Source organism: Ascaphus truei, chromosome 1, assembly GCF_040206685.1.
Source record: "Ascaphus truei isolate aAscTru1 chromosome 1, aAscTru1.hap1, whole genome shotgun sequence".
Taxonomy (NCBI): domain Eukaryota; kingdom Metazoa; phylum Chordata; class Amphibia; order Anura; family Ascaphidae; genus Ascaphus; species Ascaphus truei.
This window is the reverse complement of record NC_134483.1, coordinates 514,150,258-514,167,768: the sequence shown is the minus strand read 5'-3', so window position 1 is coordinate 514,167,768 and position 17,511 is coordinate 514,150,258. Positions and strand designations below refer to the sequence as shown.

The 17,511-nt window shown below is 46.9% G+C and overlaps 1 protein-coding gene across 6 annotated transcripts in view; it reads left to right on the top strand.

Annotated features, from left to right (window-relative positions):
* Nucleotides 1-11,977: 11,977 nt before the first annotated feature.
* The window catches only part of FGFR3 (fibroblast growth factor receptor 3), a 109,265-nt gene continuing 103,731 nt past the window's right edge, over nt 11,978-17,511 (top strand). For all 6 annotated transcript variants that reach the window (XM_075571186.1, XM_075571181.1, XM_075571178.1 and 3 more), the window contains exons 1-2: nt 11,978-12,176; nt 14,651-14,890. In XM_075571186.1, the coding sequence (XP_075427301.1) occupies nt 14,719-14,890 (172 nt within the window). In that variant the 5' untranslated portion in view covers nt 11,978-12,176; nt 14,651-14,718. The remainder of the gene's footprint in view (nt 12,177-14,650; nt 14,891-17,511) is intronic.

Genomic DNA, 17,511 nt, shown 5'->3' with positions numbered 1-17,511 from the left:
ACAGATCCCCTGCCCCCAGCACACAGATCCCCTGCCCCCAGCACACAGATCCCCTGCCCCAGCACATAGATCCCCTGCCCCAGCACACAGATCCCCTGCCCCCAGCACACAGATCCCCTGCTCCAGCACACAGATCCCCTGCCCCCAGCACACAGATCCCCTGCCCCCAGCACACAGATCCCCTGCCCCCAGCACATAGATCCCCTGCCCCCAGCACACAGATCCCCTGCCCCCAGCACACAGATCCCCTGCCCCCAGCACACAGATCCCTTACCCGCAGCACACAGATCCCCTGCCCCCAGCACACAGATCCCCTGCCCCCAGCACACACATATTTCCTGCCCCCAGCACACAGATCCCCTGCCCCAGCACACAGATCCCTTACCCGCAGCACACAGATCCCTTGCCCCAGCACACAGATCCCCTGCCCCAGCACACAGATCCTCTGCCCCCAGCACACAGATCCCCTGCCCCAGCACACAGATCCCGGGCCCTGCCCCCAGCACAAAGATCCCCTGTCCGCAGCATACAGATCCCCTGCCCCAGCACAGAGATCCCCTGCCCCCAGCACACAGATCCCCTGCCCCAGCACACAGATCCCCTGCCCCCAGCACACAGATCCCCTGCCCCCAGCACACATATTTCCTGCCCCCAGCACACAGATCCCCTGCCCCAGCACACAGATCCCTTGCCCGCAGCACACAGATCCCTTGCCCCAGCACACAGATCCCCTGCCCCAGCACACAGATCCCCTGCCCCCAGCACACAGATCCCCTGCCCCAGCACACAGATCCCCTGCCCCCAGCACACAGATCCCCTGCCCCAGCACATAGATCCCCTGCCCCAGCACACAGATCCCCTGCCCCCAGCACACAGATCCCCTGCTCCAGCACACAGATCCCCTGCCCCCAGCACACAGATCCCCTGCCCCCAGCACACAGATCCCCTGCCCCCAGCACACAGATCCCCTGCCCCCAGCACATAGATCCCCTGCCCCCAGCACACAGATCCCCTGCCCCCAGCACACAGATCCCCTGCCCCCAGCACACAGATCCCCTGCCCCAGCACACAGATCCCTGGCCCCCAGCACACAGATCCGCTGCCCCAGCACACAGATCCCCTGCCCCCAGCACACAGATCCCCTGCCCCCAGCACATCCCCTGCCCCCAGCACACAGATCCCCTGCCCCCAGCACACAGATCCCCTGCCCCCAGCACACAGATCCCCTGCCCCAGTTCACAGATCCCCTGCCCCAGCACACAGATCCCCTGCCCACAGCACACATATTCCCTGCCCCAAGCATACAGATCCCCTGCCCCAGCACATCCTCTGCCCCCAGCACACAGATTCCCTGCCCCCAGCACACAGATCCCCTGCCCCCAGCACACAGAACCCCTGCCCCCAGCACACAGATCCCCTGCCCCCAGCACACAGATCCCCTGCCCCCAGCACACAGATCCCCTGCCCCCAGCACACAGATCCCCTGCCCCCAGCACACAGATCCCCTGCCCCCAGCACACAGATCCCCTGCCCCCAGCACACAGATCCCCTGCCCCCAGCACACAGATCCCCTGCCCCCAGCACACAGATCCCCTGCCCCCAGCACACAGATCCCCTGCCCCCAGCACACACATATTTCCTGCCCCCAGCACAAAGATCCCCTGTCCGCAGCATACAGATCCCTTGCCCCAGCACACAGATCCCCTGCCCCAGCACACAGATCCCCTGCCCCCAGCACACAGATCCCCTGCCCCAGCACACAGATCCCATGCCCCCAGCACACAGATCCCCTGCCCCCAGCACATAGATCCCCTGCCCCAGCACACAGATCCCCTGCCCCCAGCACACAGATCCCCTGCTCCAGCACACAGATCCCCTGCCCCCAGCACACAGATCCCCTGCCCCCAGCACACAGATCCCCTGCCCCCAGCACACAGATCCCCTGCCCCCAGCACATAGATCCCCTGCCCCCAGCACACAGATCCCCTGCCCCCAGCACACAGATCCCCTGCCCCCAGCACACAGATCCCCTGCCCCCAGCACACAGATCCCCTGCCCCAGTTCACAGATCCCCTGCCCCAGCACACAGATCCCCTGCCCCCAGCACACAGATCCCCTGCCCCCAGCACACAGATCCCCTGCCCCAGCACACAGATCCCTTGCCCCCAGCACACAGATCCGCTGCCCCAGCACACAGATCCCCTGCCCCAGCACACAGATCCCGTGCCCCCAGCACACAGATCCCCTGCCCCCAGCACACAGATCCCCTGCCCCCAGCACACAGATCCCCTGCCCCCAGCACATCCCCTGCCCCCAGCACACAGATCCCCTGCCCCCAGCACACAGATCCCCTGCCCCCAGCACACAGATCCCCTGCCCCAGTTCACAGATCCCCTGCCCCAGCACACAGATCCCCTGCCCCCAGCACACAGATCCCCTGCCCCCAGCACACATATTCCCTGCCCCAAGCATACAGATCCCCTGCCCCAGCACATCCTCTGCCCCCAGCACACAGATTCCCTGCCCCCAGCACACAGATCCCCTGCCCCCAGCACACAGAACCCCTGCCCCCAGCACACAGATCCCCTGCCCCCAGCACACAGATCCCCTGCCCCCAGCACACAGATCCCCTGCCCCCAGCACACAGATCCCCTGCCCCCAGCACACAGATCCCCTGCCCCCAGTACACAGATATCCATCTACACTATGGAAATGCGGCTCTAAAACGTCCCTGACTGTTCTCTTATGATGCCGGTGCAAAACCGGTTGAAATCCTTTTTTCGTTCGGTAAGAAACAAAAGTATTTCTGATTACAATCACAAGTTATATTTTTGTGTATAGAAATGTGTATATATGTGTGTTAAAAAATGCAAAAATCCTAAAGACAGAATGATACTGTTTTGCTATTTTTTATTTTTATACATGTGTGTACCCCTTGGCTACTAAATTCCTCTGCCTAACATATAGGTCCTGGTACCAGCTCAGGCAGTGTTAAGGTTAATCATTGCCCTTACTGTAGTAAGTAACTCCCTGGTAGTGACAGGGGGGTGGGCCCAAAGCCAAGGTACTGCCCATAACCGGGGCTATGACATGGGACCCTCCCCTGGTAACAAAAAGGGGTTGCAGCCTAAATGTAGTCTGTGCTCTCCCCTTAGGGAGAAGAGTGTGTGTTCTTGTTCTTGAGCCAGTATTGGTTCTGTTCTATCCTGTCCCCTCAGGGGGAGAAGGATGTGTTCCCATGTGCAGAGCCAGGGAGCTGATTCATGTCCCCATCCTCAGGGGAGTGGGAGCTGTTACCCCTTACCCCACCAGGGAGTAGGGGAGGCCCGAGATTGTAAGGCCACCGAGGACCCAGATAGCCACAAGGTACTTGTGCGGTGATGGGCCGAGGTAGGCGCAAGGCGCCTGAGACATTGAGACATGGTTCAAGAGGTGGGATGTTGGATTATACTATGTCTTCCCGGGAAGGATCCTGTACATCTGGCAGTTCCAGACGACCATCTACTGTTGGTTCAATGCGTGATGAATGTGTTGATATGCCTAGCTCTAGTGTGGGAAAGGTAGAACCATGGTAGGATCCAATGTTTCAGGGATATGTGCCACACATGAATATGACTAGGTTTCTATAAATACAAGGCAACACAGTGGTTCATTGGTGGGAGGAGGGAGAGTTTACCCCCGAGGAAACAGCAGAGATCCTTAAGGATCGTGATAGAGATATCAGACTAGGGGTGATGTCACCTTCAGGCCTGGAGGTGGTGAAGAAGGAGACCCTATCCAAAGAGCCACTATTTTGGGTACTGCCAAGGCAAGCCTGTGGGCAGAACTTAATTAAGAATAGTCGGGTGGATCGTATAGTGGTCCAATGCTATAGGAAATCTCACGGATATGATTAGCCTTATGTCCCTGCACTCTAATGAGAGACGTGGAAGCTAATAGTGAGGAATGGGTCAGAGATGCTGTTTTAGATTACCTAGCTGCCTGAGGTAATGTCTCATGCTACTATAATGAGGAGAAGGTGTCCTACCTAGTCAGAGTATGGAAGGTAGGCAGGAACATCTGCATGGACAGGGTTGAGTATATCTCAGAGAGGTGCCAGAAGCATTGCTATTCGGTAACAGTACCGTATGATGAGGGCAGGATGGTTCACAAGCCTGATCCAAAGCATTATTACTGATGTATGAGTATAGATTCTTCAGTGAAGGCAGGATCTTGTTGTACTCATGTTTATTCCAATGTTTTCCAATGATATGTTTATCCTCTTCTCCAATTTGGGTGCCTCAGATGGGATGTGAGGGTTCCACCAGGGGGAGCATGTAGCCATGTACCCCTAGGCTACTAAATTCCTCTGCCTAACATATAAGTCCTGGTACCAGGGCAGGCAGTGTTAGGGTTAATCATTGTAGTAGTAAGTAACTCTTACTTGCTGTAGTAAGTAACTCTTTAGTAGTGACAGAGGGGAGGTGGGCCCAAGGCCAAGGTGCTACCCATAACCAGGGCTATGACCTGGGACCCTCCCCTGGTAACAAAACTTGGTTGCAGCCTAAATTTACTCTGTGCTCTCCCCTTAGGGGGAAGAGTGTGCGTTCCTGTTCTTCAGCCAGGTTTGGTTCTGTTCTATCCTCTCCCCTCAGGGGGAAAAGGATATTTTCTGTGTGCGGAGCCAGGGAGCTATTTCATGTCCCCTCCCTCAGGAGAGTGGGAGCTGTTACTCCTTACTCCAGCAGGGAGTAGGGGAGTTAAGGAGAGATTCCTGGGGCCTCAAGCTCCTTGGGTTGGCTCCAGTGACCCAGAAGATGTGCTGTATGCTGTAAGAATAAAGACCCTTGTTTTACTCCTACCTGAGGATGCAGTCTGTAAGAGATGTGTGCAGAGGTATATTTAATGGAGACCGATTAGGGTGAAATTAAATCCCGGCTTTATTGCGCCTGTTCGTTTAACAAGGCAAAACATTAAATATAAACAAAATAAAGGCTTACTCCGCATTGGAGATTATCTAAACCTTTACTCCAGCCCTCTCTAACTGGGTGGGTAGCTAAACTGATTACCACCCAACCATATATATAGAGATATACAACAGTCCACCAAGAAAGTCTCTTATCTGTTTTTGTTGTTGTAGCTGTAGGGGAAGGCCTCTCTGCTCTCCTGGGTCAGCACCCTTGTGTGCTATGGAAATGTCTGTCTCCAGGTATAGAGGTCTTATCCCTTTGTCTTGCTGTCATCATACAGTCCTTCTGTGTGCATCAAGACATCATCTTTTTCTCAGGTTAGCCCAGTTGTGGGCTAAGGAAAAGCTATACAGTCCTCCTTCTCCTTATGCCAGCCCAAATGTGAGCTAAGGAATCTCTCTCCTGTGTCTCACATGAGGCTTTTTACAGAGCTCTCATTAGTCCAGATGGAGACTAGTTAATTGAGTGGCTGCAATTAACTATCTCTCTGCTGGATTCTCAGAGCTCTGATGCTGCTTTATTTAAACAGGGATAAGTCCCTGTTACACAGTCATTCAGGGGGAGGGAAGAGAGGTTCCCTGCAGGGACTGCACCTATCTACGATAGGCCCTGTTGGATGGAGGCGCTGCACCAAAGAGACAGCAGATAAGATCCGAAAACCTGTCCTGTTTATCCCCACTACCACCGGCGGAAGCTCTGAATCCTGAGAGCCTAACAGGTGAGCAGCACTACACCCGGTAGCCAGAACCAAATCTCCCTTGGGGGGGAGGGGGAGGGGAGAGGGGGGGAAGGTGTTACATACATTATTTAAACACTGAAAATCACTGAATTTTTGTCATATGGAAAAATATTTAAAAAATGAACTAAAGAGCCACCGATTTTACAAGAAAATAAACACAGAAAACAAGAATCCCTTAATATATTTCACATTTTGGCAACCTATTTGGACATATTATTGCTGTGAGTACAATTTGGTCTTATCTGTGACTGCATCTTTAACTGCTGAGTCCATTATACCATAAATATGTTCATCTTTGCATTAAAATGATTTGACTTATGCATTTCCATGACTTTATTTAAAGCTATTTCTAGTAAACAAAAGTCCACTAGACACCATGGTATATGAGAAAATGTGTCCTTACAAGGTAAAAGGCGGATTGGTTTAGCCTATGTCCAAGAGCCTTCCCTACAGTTTGTCAGCTCCCTGTTATCAGTGTTGCCTGTCCTTGGACAGACTAGACAGAAACATGCACTTTAGCGCCATAAAGCCTGTCTCTCTCTATCCTTGTTTTTTTACTCATGGCCAACCCCAGCTGCCCCCTTTTATCTCTTGCCAGCCATTAAATGACACAATGCTGAAAAGTATAAGACATACCCCACTGAAGACCAATGTCAGGTCAGGCAAAACTGAGCACAAAGGGTCTCTCTCCCTCCTTCTCTCCCTCTCTCCCACTCTCCCTCCTTCTCTCCCTCTCTCCCTCTCTCCCTCTCCCCCTCTCCCCCCCCTCTCTCTCTCTCTCTCTCTCTCCCTCTCTCCCTCTCTCCCTCTCTCCCTCTCTCCTTCTCTCCCGGTGCCATTTTCCATTTCTGATTTGTGATAGAACCCGCAGGGCAAAACAGAAATATTAGTGATTTAGGCAAATTGTTGAGAGAGGGAGAACAAATGCTTAGGGAATAGGGCATATCAGAATATAAAATAATGTTGCTTTAAGGGGACAATATCCCCTGTACTTATAACAGTGACATGTTTATGTGGTTACATCTGGGTGATTGATGCCTTTTGTGACAAAATCGTCCGCCTATCAGTATTTATAGGTGGCTCAGTGAGTGAAGACATTGACTTTGAAAACAACATAGACTTTAAAACAGCCTGGTTCAAATCCCAGAGTCGGCTCCTTGTGACCTTGGGCAAGTTACTTTATCTCCCTGTGCCTCAGGCACCAATCATAGATTGTAAGCTCCGCAAGAGCTGTGCCTATGTAAGGCTGCGTCCAGGGTGGCGCTGAGCTGGTGCGGGCGCTCGCGCTGGCCGCGATGAGACACATTGCAACAATGTGGGTGGCCTGCGTGATCGCCCCCCCCTGCGCGTGCCCGTGAGCTGTCCTCGGCACAGATTCAAGAGTTTCAAAAATGTGTTATTCTATGTACAGAGCTGTGTATCTCGCTATATTGTAAAGTGCTTTGAGTGCCGCTGGGTACAACGTCTTATATAATGCTATTTTAAAAGTATGTTTATAAACATAGTAAAAAAAGACTTGGGGGGGGGGGGGGAGATTTACTCCAGGGTGCTCCCTTTTGTCTGATGTCTCTGTTTACTCAACAAGAGTTTTCACAGACCGATCCCCGGCTTTTCCCCCCTTCCTTGCTCTTCATTGGCTCCCTGATAAAAGGCAGGGTGGGCTTAAGGTAACGAATACACTTCATTCACAAACACTCCCCTCATTTAGAGGTTCCTAAGAAACGCAATTTGCTATTAATTTCCGTTTTTTGGCTGGCTACGTGGGAATGCACCTTTACATCAAGCACCCTGCCTCCAGCGGTAAGCCAGCTGTGGAGATTCTGAGTGTAAAGGGGATATGCTCCCAGCATTCATAGGTGTACAACAATCCGAAGCATGGTCCTTGCGTTCTTGTCCATCCTGCTAATAGCTATTGATGGACTTTGCCCTGCATAAAAAGGCTAATTCTACTTTAACCCTATCAGTGTTATTTACTGTCACGTGTAGTAGTAACAAGTTCTAAAGGGCTTTTTGCTTTCTTAACAAGGAGCTTCTAGACGGAGACGGGAGCTCATGGTATTGCATTCCTTTTAGAACACCTTACTTCTGTGCAGATACCCAGACTAGTAAAACCAAAATAAAAAAGGGAAAATGTGATTCCTTAGATCAAAATGCAGCACTATCTGCACAGGTAGGCAAATGCGAAAAAATATTAATGTTAATATAAACCAGGGGTGGCCAACTCCAGTCCTCAAGGGCCACTCACAGATCAGGTTTTCAGGATATCCCTGCTTCAGCACAGGTGGCTCAACCAGTGGCTCAGTTGAGCCACCATTGCTGACGCAGGGAAACCCTGAAAACCTGACCTTTTCATAGCCATTAAGGACCAAAGTTGGCCACCCCTGATATAAACTATATAGACTACATCCCAAATGTTGTCATCATCCCCCAAAATTGCGTGCAATAAATACCCTGTGTGTGTAAGCTGATGTAGCCCTACAGATTTACTGGCGCGTCCTACGTCCCAAATGAATTGGCGGTGAGGATTAGGGTTACATACAGAATTTGCCGAAAAAGCGATTCTATTCTTTGCAGAAGGAAGTGTCCAAAGCGAAGAGTTTATTTTGTCGGTGTTTGTGTTTTATCGGAATGACATTTCGCTATTGTTCTGTTTCGCGGCAGGCAGTATTGAATAGCAGCACACTCTTGTTCAGTGAAATTCTAGTGCTGAGTTATGACAGACCCAACGTTCACTTTGAAACAAGTCTTTCAAGCGTTAGCTATCAAGAGCTTATTAATTCACCTCATTTGCATGGGAAAGTACTGTATAATGGTATCAAAGAAACCCGCTTCATATGAATGGTAAAATTACCTTGCTCTGTGTTTTATACAACATTTTACAATATAATAGACAATGATTTCCTTGCCCTTCTGGCACTGAAGGGTTATAGCTGACAGGCTTTGAACGCCCCTTGTAGCCTGCTAGAGTTTGTGTTTACTGTGTGCAGCTATCTACAATGCTATTTGAATGTACACCGCACACAAACTGTTACATGAAAACGGCAAAACTTCTGCCTGACAGAAATAAACACAAAGAAAGAGAAAAGGCAGCAAGCCTATGTAGACAGAGATGTTTGGGCTATGTCCTGTGGAAAATATTTTTCTGAAGCGATAACAAGTTTTAAAATATATGACAATAACTTGTGGTGGGAAGCTGTGTTTTCGGTGCGTTCGACTCACAGACGGTCAACAGATCTGCAGTTTTAAGGCTGATCAAAGTCTGAATTGTGTATGAAATGTTACCTGAATCTCACAAAACAACATATTTATTATCAGATTTTTAGAGTACTGATCCTATATAGTACTTGATTCAATTCTTGGCGATCTGGTGTCACTTGCAGATTGCATGTGAATAGTTGAAGAGGACAACAGTATACATACATATTTGTATTTATACACAGCCAATCGTGTACACGCCTTTTTACAGATGTATTATGCACAATACAGGGACATATAATACAATATTAGACACAATAATATATAGGTGTACATGTATATTATATAGGGAAATATAATACAAATATAGATAAGCGATCAAAATAAAAGGTACACATTGAGAGTGACCAGTCTCTCATAAAGAGCTTGCAATCTAAGTAGTATGTTAGATGATGTGCAGAAGAAGTCCATGGAAAAGAAGATTTGTAAGGCATTTGTAGTTAGTGCTGTATTAATTACTGTCACCTTGCTACGGCCGAACACAACATAATTTAAATGACTATATTATCTTGTTTCGTGTGCATTTCTCCGTCAGGATTAAAACTCCATACAGTACATGACTGGATTTATCATATTTAAATAAGGATGCTATTTGCGCTGGAACCAAAAACAGGCGATTGGCACCTTTATAAACAGATAAGCATGACTTTTAAAGTCCTATTTTATACTTCTAAGGCTTTCGTGGCAACCACGTGAGCGGGAGGCTTTTTGCAAAATGTATCTAACCTCTTTGGTGAGGACTGCTTGAAAAACGTTGTATCTGATACAGATCCAACACCTTGGCTGGCCTCTCTGGCAGTGAAGTGGTTAATCGGGTACTCCCCAGGGGGTCCCAGGTGAACTAAGGACAGTGGCATGTTTAATATGTTAAAAACAGCTACCTGACACTTAGGAAACAAAAAAAAAAAAAAAAAAAGAACAAGTATACGTATTTTGTCATTTAAAAAAATGTTTTTTACATTTCCACACAGAAATGCTCCGGAAAGTTTTTGCATTCTTTATTTAATGTCTTTTGGCGACAAAGCTGTCAGTTGTGAAATCTACAGCTAAATTGTTGTCCTGTTCTCTGTTGGGAAAGGGATTATTACAACGCTGCCAGTAGTGAGACAACATACAGCAGAGGAGAATAAGTATCCAATAAAAATGTATTTCCCAGGACCCCGATGAAAATAAGAGAATAAAATATTCTTCACTTGACATCAAAAAATTAAATATGACGTTTTTTTTAATGAGTTTGTCTTTCCTGGCACTTTGAACCGTCCCCTAAAACGATTCTATGTTCGTGTAAAACGTCACACAGTCATTGATTGAAGCACCTTTTTAAAAAAAAGTGCTGCTGACTCCTGATTCCAAAAAAGTCAAATCCAACAGGCACAGATCTTTTGTTATCTTTCTCTAAAGGCGTATTTAGTTTGGACGCGTTAAAAGGGAGATGCCCCTTTTAATCAGACGCAGTAGAGGCCTGCAAGGCATTACTAAATGTGCCTGGCCCCTCAGTCAGCAATGTGAATAAGTCCAATTTTCTCAGCGATTGAACTGTGATAGTAAAAGGTGGAAAGAATACCTTTTTAATTTAGCAACCTATATCCTCACTTTAAAAAAAAGAAAGGATATATAAATATATATATATATATATATATATATATATATATATATATATATATATATATATCCTATTAATTAACAAAATAGAAAAGAAACAGCACTCTAAAACGTACCCTAAAGAAAATATCATAATGAGCGCTGTTACTGAGAACCCTTTAGGGTTGGTTCTACCAGATCCCAACTGTAATATATGCACCAAGATCCCCCCCCCTCCCAAACCCCCTCCCAAAAATAAGAAGTAGCACAGGACCTCCTGACTGCAGAGAAAACAGCACCAGTCATCAAAGAAGAGTACGGCGTAATCATATAATGTGGCTGATCTGAAAAACCAGGTCGAAACTGGTGTAATGTCCCATACAGTATCTTGCAGCGTGTATATTTCTCTGATGAATCGAAGGCTTTTTTTTTTTGCAGCCTGTAGAAATGTATTTATTTATAAAAATGTTTTACCAGGAAATTATAACAGATGTATGCTGCACACCACAAAAAAAAAGGGAAAAAGGATATAATCGCCGCGGCTGCTGGTTCAGGGAATCCGTCAGTACTCCAGAATCAGCACACCAAGTGTGAAACGGGGCACTACGGATTTGTGCAAAACTTTTTTATTCAGCCAACTTTCGGACGTTTCGGACACGTATACATGCCAGCTAGCTATACTGGGAAAAGGCAGTTGCATCTGCCGAAACGTCAGGAAATTGGCTGAATAAATTCGTTTTGCACAAATCCGTAGCGCCCCGTTTCACACTTGGTTTACCAGGAAATGATACATGGAGAAGTTACCTCTCGTTTCCAGGCATGTCCTGGGCACAGAGTTATGATGCCAGATACATGGTTACATTAAATGGATCAACACCTCCCGTAGTTTCTGCGCAGAAGAATATATTTTTTGCATTTAATGGGACATGTGTTTCTTTTTGATACATCACGTGCTATTTGTTTTTCTTTTTCTTCACACCCGGGTAAACAGAATAAATACATCTAATATGTATATATTGCAGCAAAGAAATGGTGAACAACGATCACATCACACATGGCACTGGGTGCCACTACTACTTATTAACCTAAACTGACACTATATTTGTTAACACCAGCGACCTCCCCTTGCTGCCCACACTTGGAAGGCATTGCAAAGCAGCCCACTGCAGCGCTGAAAGCGTTAATCCCTTGATCCCTTTTTGTCAGCAGGGGGGGTTACTTACGTCACCCGTAGTGGGCGTGGCTTGTTAGGCGGTGTAGGCGTGGTTTGTTATCCGGACAGGCGTGGCTTAGTATTTGCATAGCCGTTCTTGTTCTCTGGGGAGGCGTTCTGTGGGCGTGGCTTAGTATGTGCACAGCCGTTCTTGTTCTCTGGGGAGGCGTTCTGTGGGCGTGGCTTAGCAGCAGCTCCCCGCCCTGCACAGGAGGATGATCAGGGAGAGGAGGAGCTGCACAGTCCCCGGCACATTGCTTGGGGGGGAGAAGCGGGAGTAGAGAAGTTGGACTTGGGGAAACCAGGAGCAGTGCTCCCCCGCCAGCTGATGAGCTGCACGGGCTAAGGATCTGACACGGCTGCTGTGCTGGACATTAGTAGCAGATTAAGGGATCCAAAGCAGGAGGGAGGGGGGACCCGCAGTGCAAGGCGCAGGTAGGTCCTCTGTCTCTCTGTGCTGAAGCCGGTGAAGTGATGGGGACGGGGACACACGCAGCACGTTTATGTCCGATCGCTGGACTATGAATTCTCAAAATGCATGGGAAGTGTCCCGGAAAGTTCTATTAACCACGTTAGGTCAACATCACTCGGTTATTTACCTGTGCTTGCGGAGATCAGGCTTTCGTGATCACTTTCTTGGCATTTTTTTGTTTTGCGCTGGTTCCTTTTTGGATCCTGGTGCAATGTGTAGGAGAACATGGATATGTGATTTTGTTTTACAAAGAGATTTGCTGGGATGAAGAAGAGTTATTTTGCTGGCTTCCCACTTTTCTTCTTCTTTTCAGATGCCAGACGAGCGTATTTGTGATTGGATTTGCAATCTCTGTATAGGTACATTGTAGCCACGGGGGGATGCGATGTAATCAAGTTTAGGTACAGATGTATTGAGTTTGTTCATTGCTGTCAGTTACCTTGTGTAATGAACATCCATTCCCCTGTGAGTTCCTCTCTGGTACCCAATGTGTTTCAGAGCTGTGCTGCTCTACATTGCAGTAGGGATGGCATAATACCGGGGTGGCAATCTAGGGTGCGGGGTGCTGCTTCCTCCCTTGGATTTATAAATGTTTACATTCTGGTTATGTATGTTACAAATGTTGAATGTACAGCACCCCCACACCAAAAAATAGCTCCTGCAGTACTGTGGTAGGGTCATGCTCTCCATGGAGAGGCTTTGAGTTGTTTGATGTAGAATAGCAGGGAGTTATTCTGCCTTCCCAACTGAGATACATTATAGGTATTTGACCTTCTTGTGTATTAGAGGTGCAGTATTTGAAAGCAGGAGGGCACCGTCCAAAGAGAGTACATTTTTATTAAAATGAAAGAACAAGACTAGAAATGCAGAGGTGTTTTTTTTTTTAAATTTATGTTTTGGTCTTTTACAAGTAAGTGTAATTTTTAGTAAATAAAAAAAATAATGTTTTGGACCAGAACACTGGTCCTGTTGAACGCACAAAAAGCAGCACTAGATTTATTATCAAGATCAGTTGAACTGTAGGACTTTTGTTGCACCAGAATTGCCCCAAGATTTTGATAAACTACCCTTGTCATCTCCCTGATACATTTTATTTCACCGTTTCCCCTGGCTTCTATATAAATCGTTTACTAGCAAGGTCCATCTGTGAGTAATGCACAGGTCATTTCTTCAAACATTAGCGCCACATTAAATGTATGATTAAACCCAGGTTTTTATTACATTTTAAATGTGGACAATAAGTTAATGTACACATTTAAAAGGAATTGTAAGGGCCATGTCCCCATGCTTCCTTATTGCTAAACTATATAGTGTTTGAAGGATAAAAACTGTGATTTTTAGTCTTTAACCTCCTCAGTGCCAGACTGCTTTGCTTAGAAATCTTTATTACTTTAGGCGCATTGAAGGTGTTCTGCTCAAGGATGTCTTCTTTCTACCCCCTTTGTATCTACAGCCCTCTCCCGCCTTAAACCGTTCTCACTGACTGCCCCACACCTCTGGAATGCCCTTCCCCTCAGTACCCGACTAGCACCCTCTCTATACACCTTTAAGACCCACCTTAAGACACACTTGCTTAAAGAAGCATTTGAGCAGCACCGTGGATAATACTTGACACATGATACATAAAGCTTGGCCCCTGCAGACGCACTTACCAGAATTCCCTCCTACTGTCTCTGTACGTTCTCCCTACCTACCAATTAGATTGTAAGCTCCTCGGAGCAGGGACTCCTCTTCCGAAATGTTACTTTTATGTCTGAAGCACTTCTTCCCATGATCTGTTATTTGTATTATTTGTTATTTATATGATTGTCCCGTGTATTACTACTGTGAAGCGCTATGTACACTAATGGCGCTATATATATAAAAAGACGTACATACATACATACAAGGAGCACAGATTAAGACTCCTTTTATTTGTAGGACCAGAAGCACAAAGGGTAAATGAAAAGGTATTCATGCTATAAAAAAAAGGTTCCTTGTAATTGCAGTTTAAATTTAGCATACACCTTTCAACTACCAAAGACTTCTGAAATCAGGCACTGTACCCACTACTTTTCTCTTTTGTTCACATCAATGTGGATCACTGACGCACCGTGGCTAATACTATACGCATGATACATAAAGCTTGGCCCCCTGCAGACGCACTTACCAGAACGCCCTCCTACTGTCTCTGTACATTCTTCCTACCAATTAGACTGTAAGCTCCTCGGAGCAGGGACTCCTTTTCCTAAATGTTACTTTTATGCCTGAAGCACTTCTTCCCATTATGTGTTATTTGGATTATTTGTTATTTATATGATTGTCGCGTATTACTACTGTGAAACGCTATGTACATTAATGGTGCTATATAAATAAAGACATACAATAAAATCACTCCACTGACTTAACGTTCCTGAATGCGAGAAGCTGACTCTCTCTCACTTCTGCATCTGCACAGGTAGCCAGCTCCCTGGCAGAGAGGGGACCTGCCGGGGGAATTCCAGGGCAGAGCCCAGCATGCGAGCAGAGGATGTCTGAGGTTGGAGGGGGCCGCGGCTTCCCCCTGTGCAGAGGGATCCCCGTGGGAATGATCGCAGCGTGGGGCACACTCTGCTTTGTCCTGGTTACTGTGAGCAGCGTGCCCGCGGCCAGGCTGCCAATCCCTGAGACCGGAGACGCCAGGGCAGCCAGGAAAGCAGCAGGTAAGAAGGCGGGGGGATCTGGATCCACCTTCCAGCAGTTTGCCCTTGGTTTCGCAAACATGCACATGTATTCCTGCCCTGGATTGAAACACGTCTTTTTTCCCCCTCCCCTTCTGTTGCTGTGAATGGTAGAGCAGGGGATGGTTTGTTTGACATGCTGGTTGCCTATGGATTAAAACCAATCCTGGAGCTGTTCATGAGAAATGCAAATGTACATGTTGTCCCTGACTTGCCCTGGGAGGATTGCAGGGGGGATATTGTTTGAGGACGCTAATTAATCATTGGGATGGTTGAGTTGCTGTTTAACTCGTTTGCTGCTGAAGGAGAGCCTGCCTCATCATTGAGTGCTTCGTTATTTGCTAGTTCCTGAAATGTTATGCTGCAGAGCGCTGCACACATGGGTAGGGATGTAGGATTACACATTGCAAATATGACTGCAGCTCATACTGGACAAGCTCAACCAGACCTGATTTTGCTGAAAACTCATCAATACATCAATCTGATGGCATTGAAGATATAGCAGAGGATTATGTGATCTGATCTCTGTTAATTATCAGCCTCATTGTCACTACTGTGCACAAGCATTAAACGGCTGCGTACTGCAAAATGGAGCTGAAAATGGGCTGCAGTTGCATTTCTCGATCTGCTTTCTCCTACCCAAGGGCAACTGCAAGTGCTTACGGGTGCATGTATTCAAGTGAAACTGTGCGTGCACCATAAGTAGAAATACTCACTATCCTGCTCTCTGACACTCACCCTACACATCCTATATGCAGTTACCTCCCTGTAAAGCCTCGCTCTTGTAAGGTTCTTTAGCATTGATTGGATTTCAAGTGCAATAAGATCGTGCTACAGGTGGCGAGGCTGCTTTTGTAATGTGTGTGTCCATCAGTGGACGTTTCAAGCACGAGTCATTTACTGGACGATACGGGAGAGCATCTGATCTTGCAATTGTGCCAGGATAATTGCTAACTGATCTCATGCTTCAGTAAATTATGCGTATAGCCATTGGGGCAGCACCATGTACACGGACACACGTACCTTACACATATCACTTGTGTAACACCACAATCACTTGGCTTGCACACCGTTGTATGTAGCTTATGCCTCACTTATACTATTTGGGGGCTCTTTTGTTGTTGTTACTCAAGGCTCATAGTGTAAGCTCTTTTCATAATTGTTATTATTATATTATATCTTTGTATATATAACAGTTTTCTGGTATATTTGTTACCTATTCACCCTTGTCTTGAAAGGCACCATGGCTTACGTTGAAGTCTCATTAAATACCGGTTGACCTTTTTCGTGGATCTGTTAAAACATTCTTATTGAATATTGTTTCAGTGGGATCACTAAACTGTAGTGTTTTTTTTAATATATATATATATATTGTAAACCTATCCTATTTATAATGCCCTTCACTTGGTATGCCACGATGAGAAGATATGATTGATTGCACTGGCCTTGCACAGTAAATGAAGTGTGTCTTAGACAGGGGTGGGCAACTCCAGTCCTCAAGGGCCACCAACAGGTCAGGATATCCCTGCTTCAGCACAGGTGGCTCAATCCGTGGCTCAGTAGAAGACTGAGCAACGGATTGAGCCACTCGTGCTGAAGCAGGGATATCCTGAAAACCTGACCTGTTGGTGGCCCTTGAGGACTGGAGTTGCCCATCCCTTGGTCTAAGGCAACAAGGCACTGCTGGAATCTGACTGAAAAGTCTACAACACTAAGGGAATGTTATATATGTAAATGCTCTTGTTCATAAAAATAAAACGCAGCTGAAACGAGGTGCATTGCACTTTTATGTTTTTTAACGTGCTGAACGGAGAGAGTGACAGACAGAGCGCCGTCATGGAATAATAACCTCTACCTTTTGTCTGAGAGAGAGAATCAATGTGAGAAAAGAGCAATTACAGTGCCAGTTACTGCCTCCGGAGAGCTGGGATGCAGCATACTTTGTGTGTAGTCTCCTAGGTCCCTGCTGAATACATTTTTATTCTCATTCATGTGTATTTCTATCAATGTTGAGTGTCTCCTTTTGCAAAATAAAAAGGGCAACTCTGTGGGTCCTACTCGGCGTGCTGTGAAATGGTCTTCTGTGCGTCAGACATGGTTTTTAGCCTTATTCAAATAAATGGGGCAAAAATCTTCCCAGGCAAGGGAAAAGTGGCAGCCCTCTTCTCTAGAAGAAGGTGAGAAAAGAGCAATTGCAGCACTAGGCCCTGCCTTCTGAGAACTGACACAAATCATTCAATGGCCATATTTTTTCCAGATCCCACCAACTTATGCTGTCTTATTTACTCAAATGTGTGCAGAGCACCTTTAAAAAAATAATAATCTTGTTTGCTGTTCAAATATGTGGGGCTAAAAACTTCCTTAGCATGGAGACTGCTTTATAGCATATGATCTAGCTCAGGACAGTTGATCACCTTTTTTAAGATGCTCATAATGTCAGTGTTGATTCTACAAATACTTCACTAATAAACTGCCCCAATATTATGTCGCGTTCCCATTTCTGTTATCAAAGTATGTAAAGGGAGTTGTAGGATAACATTTCACGGGATTAGCTCTTGCGGGGGAGGGGGGGGGAAGCCGTCCACCCCATTACCTTGGGGGTT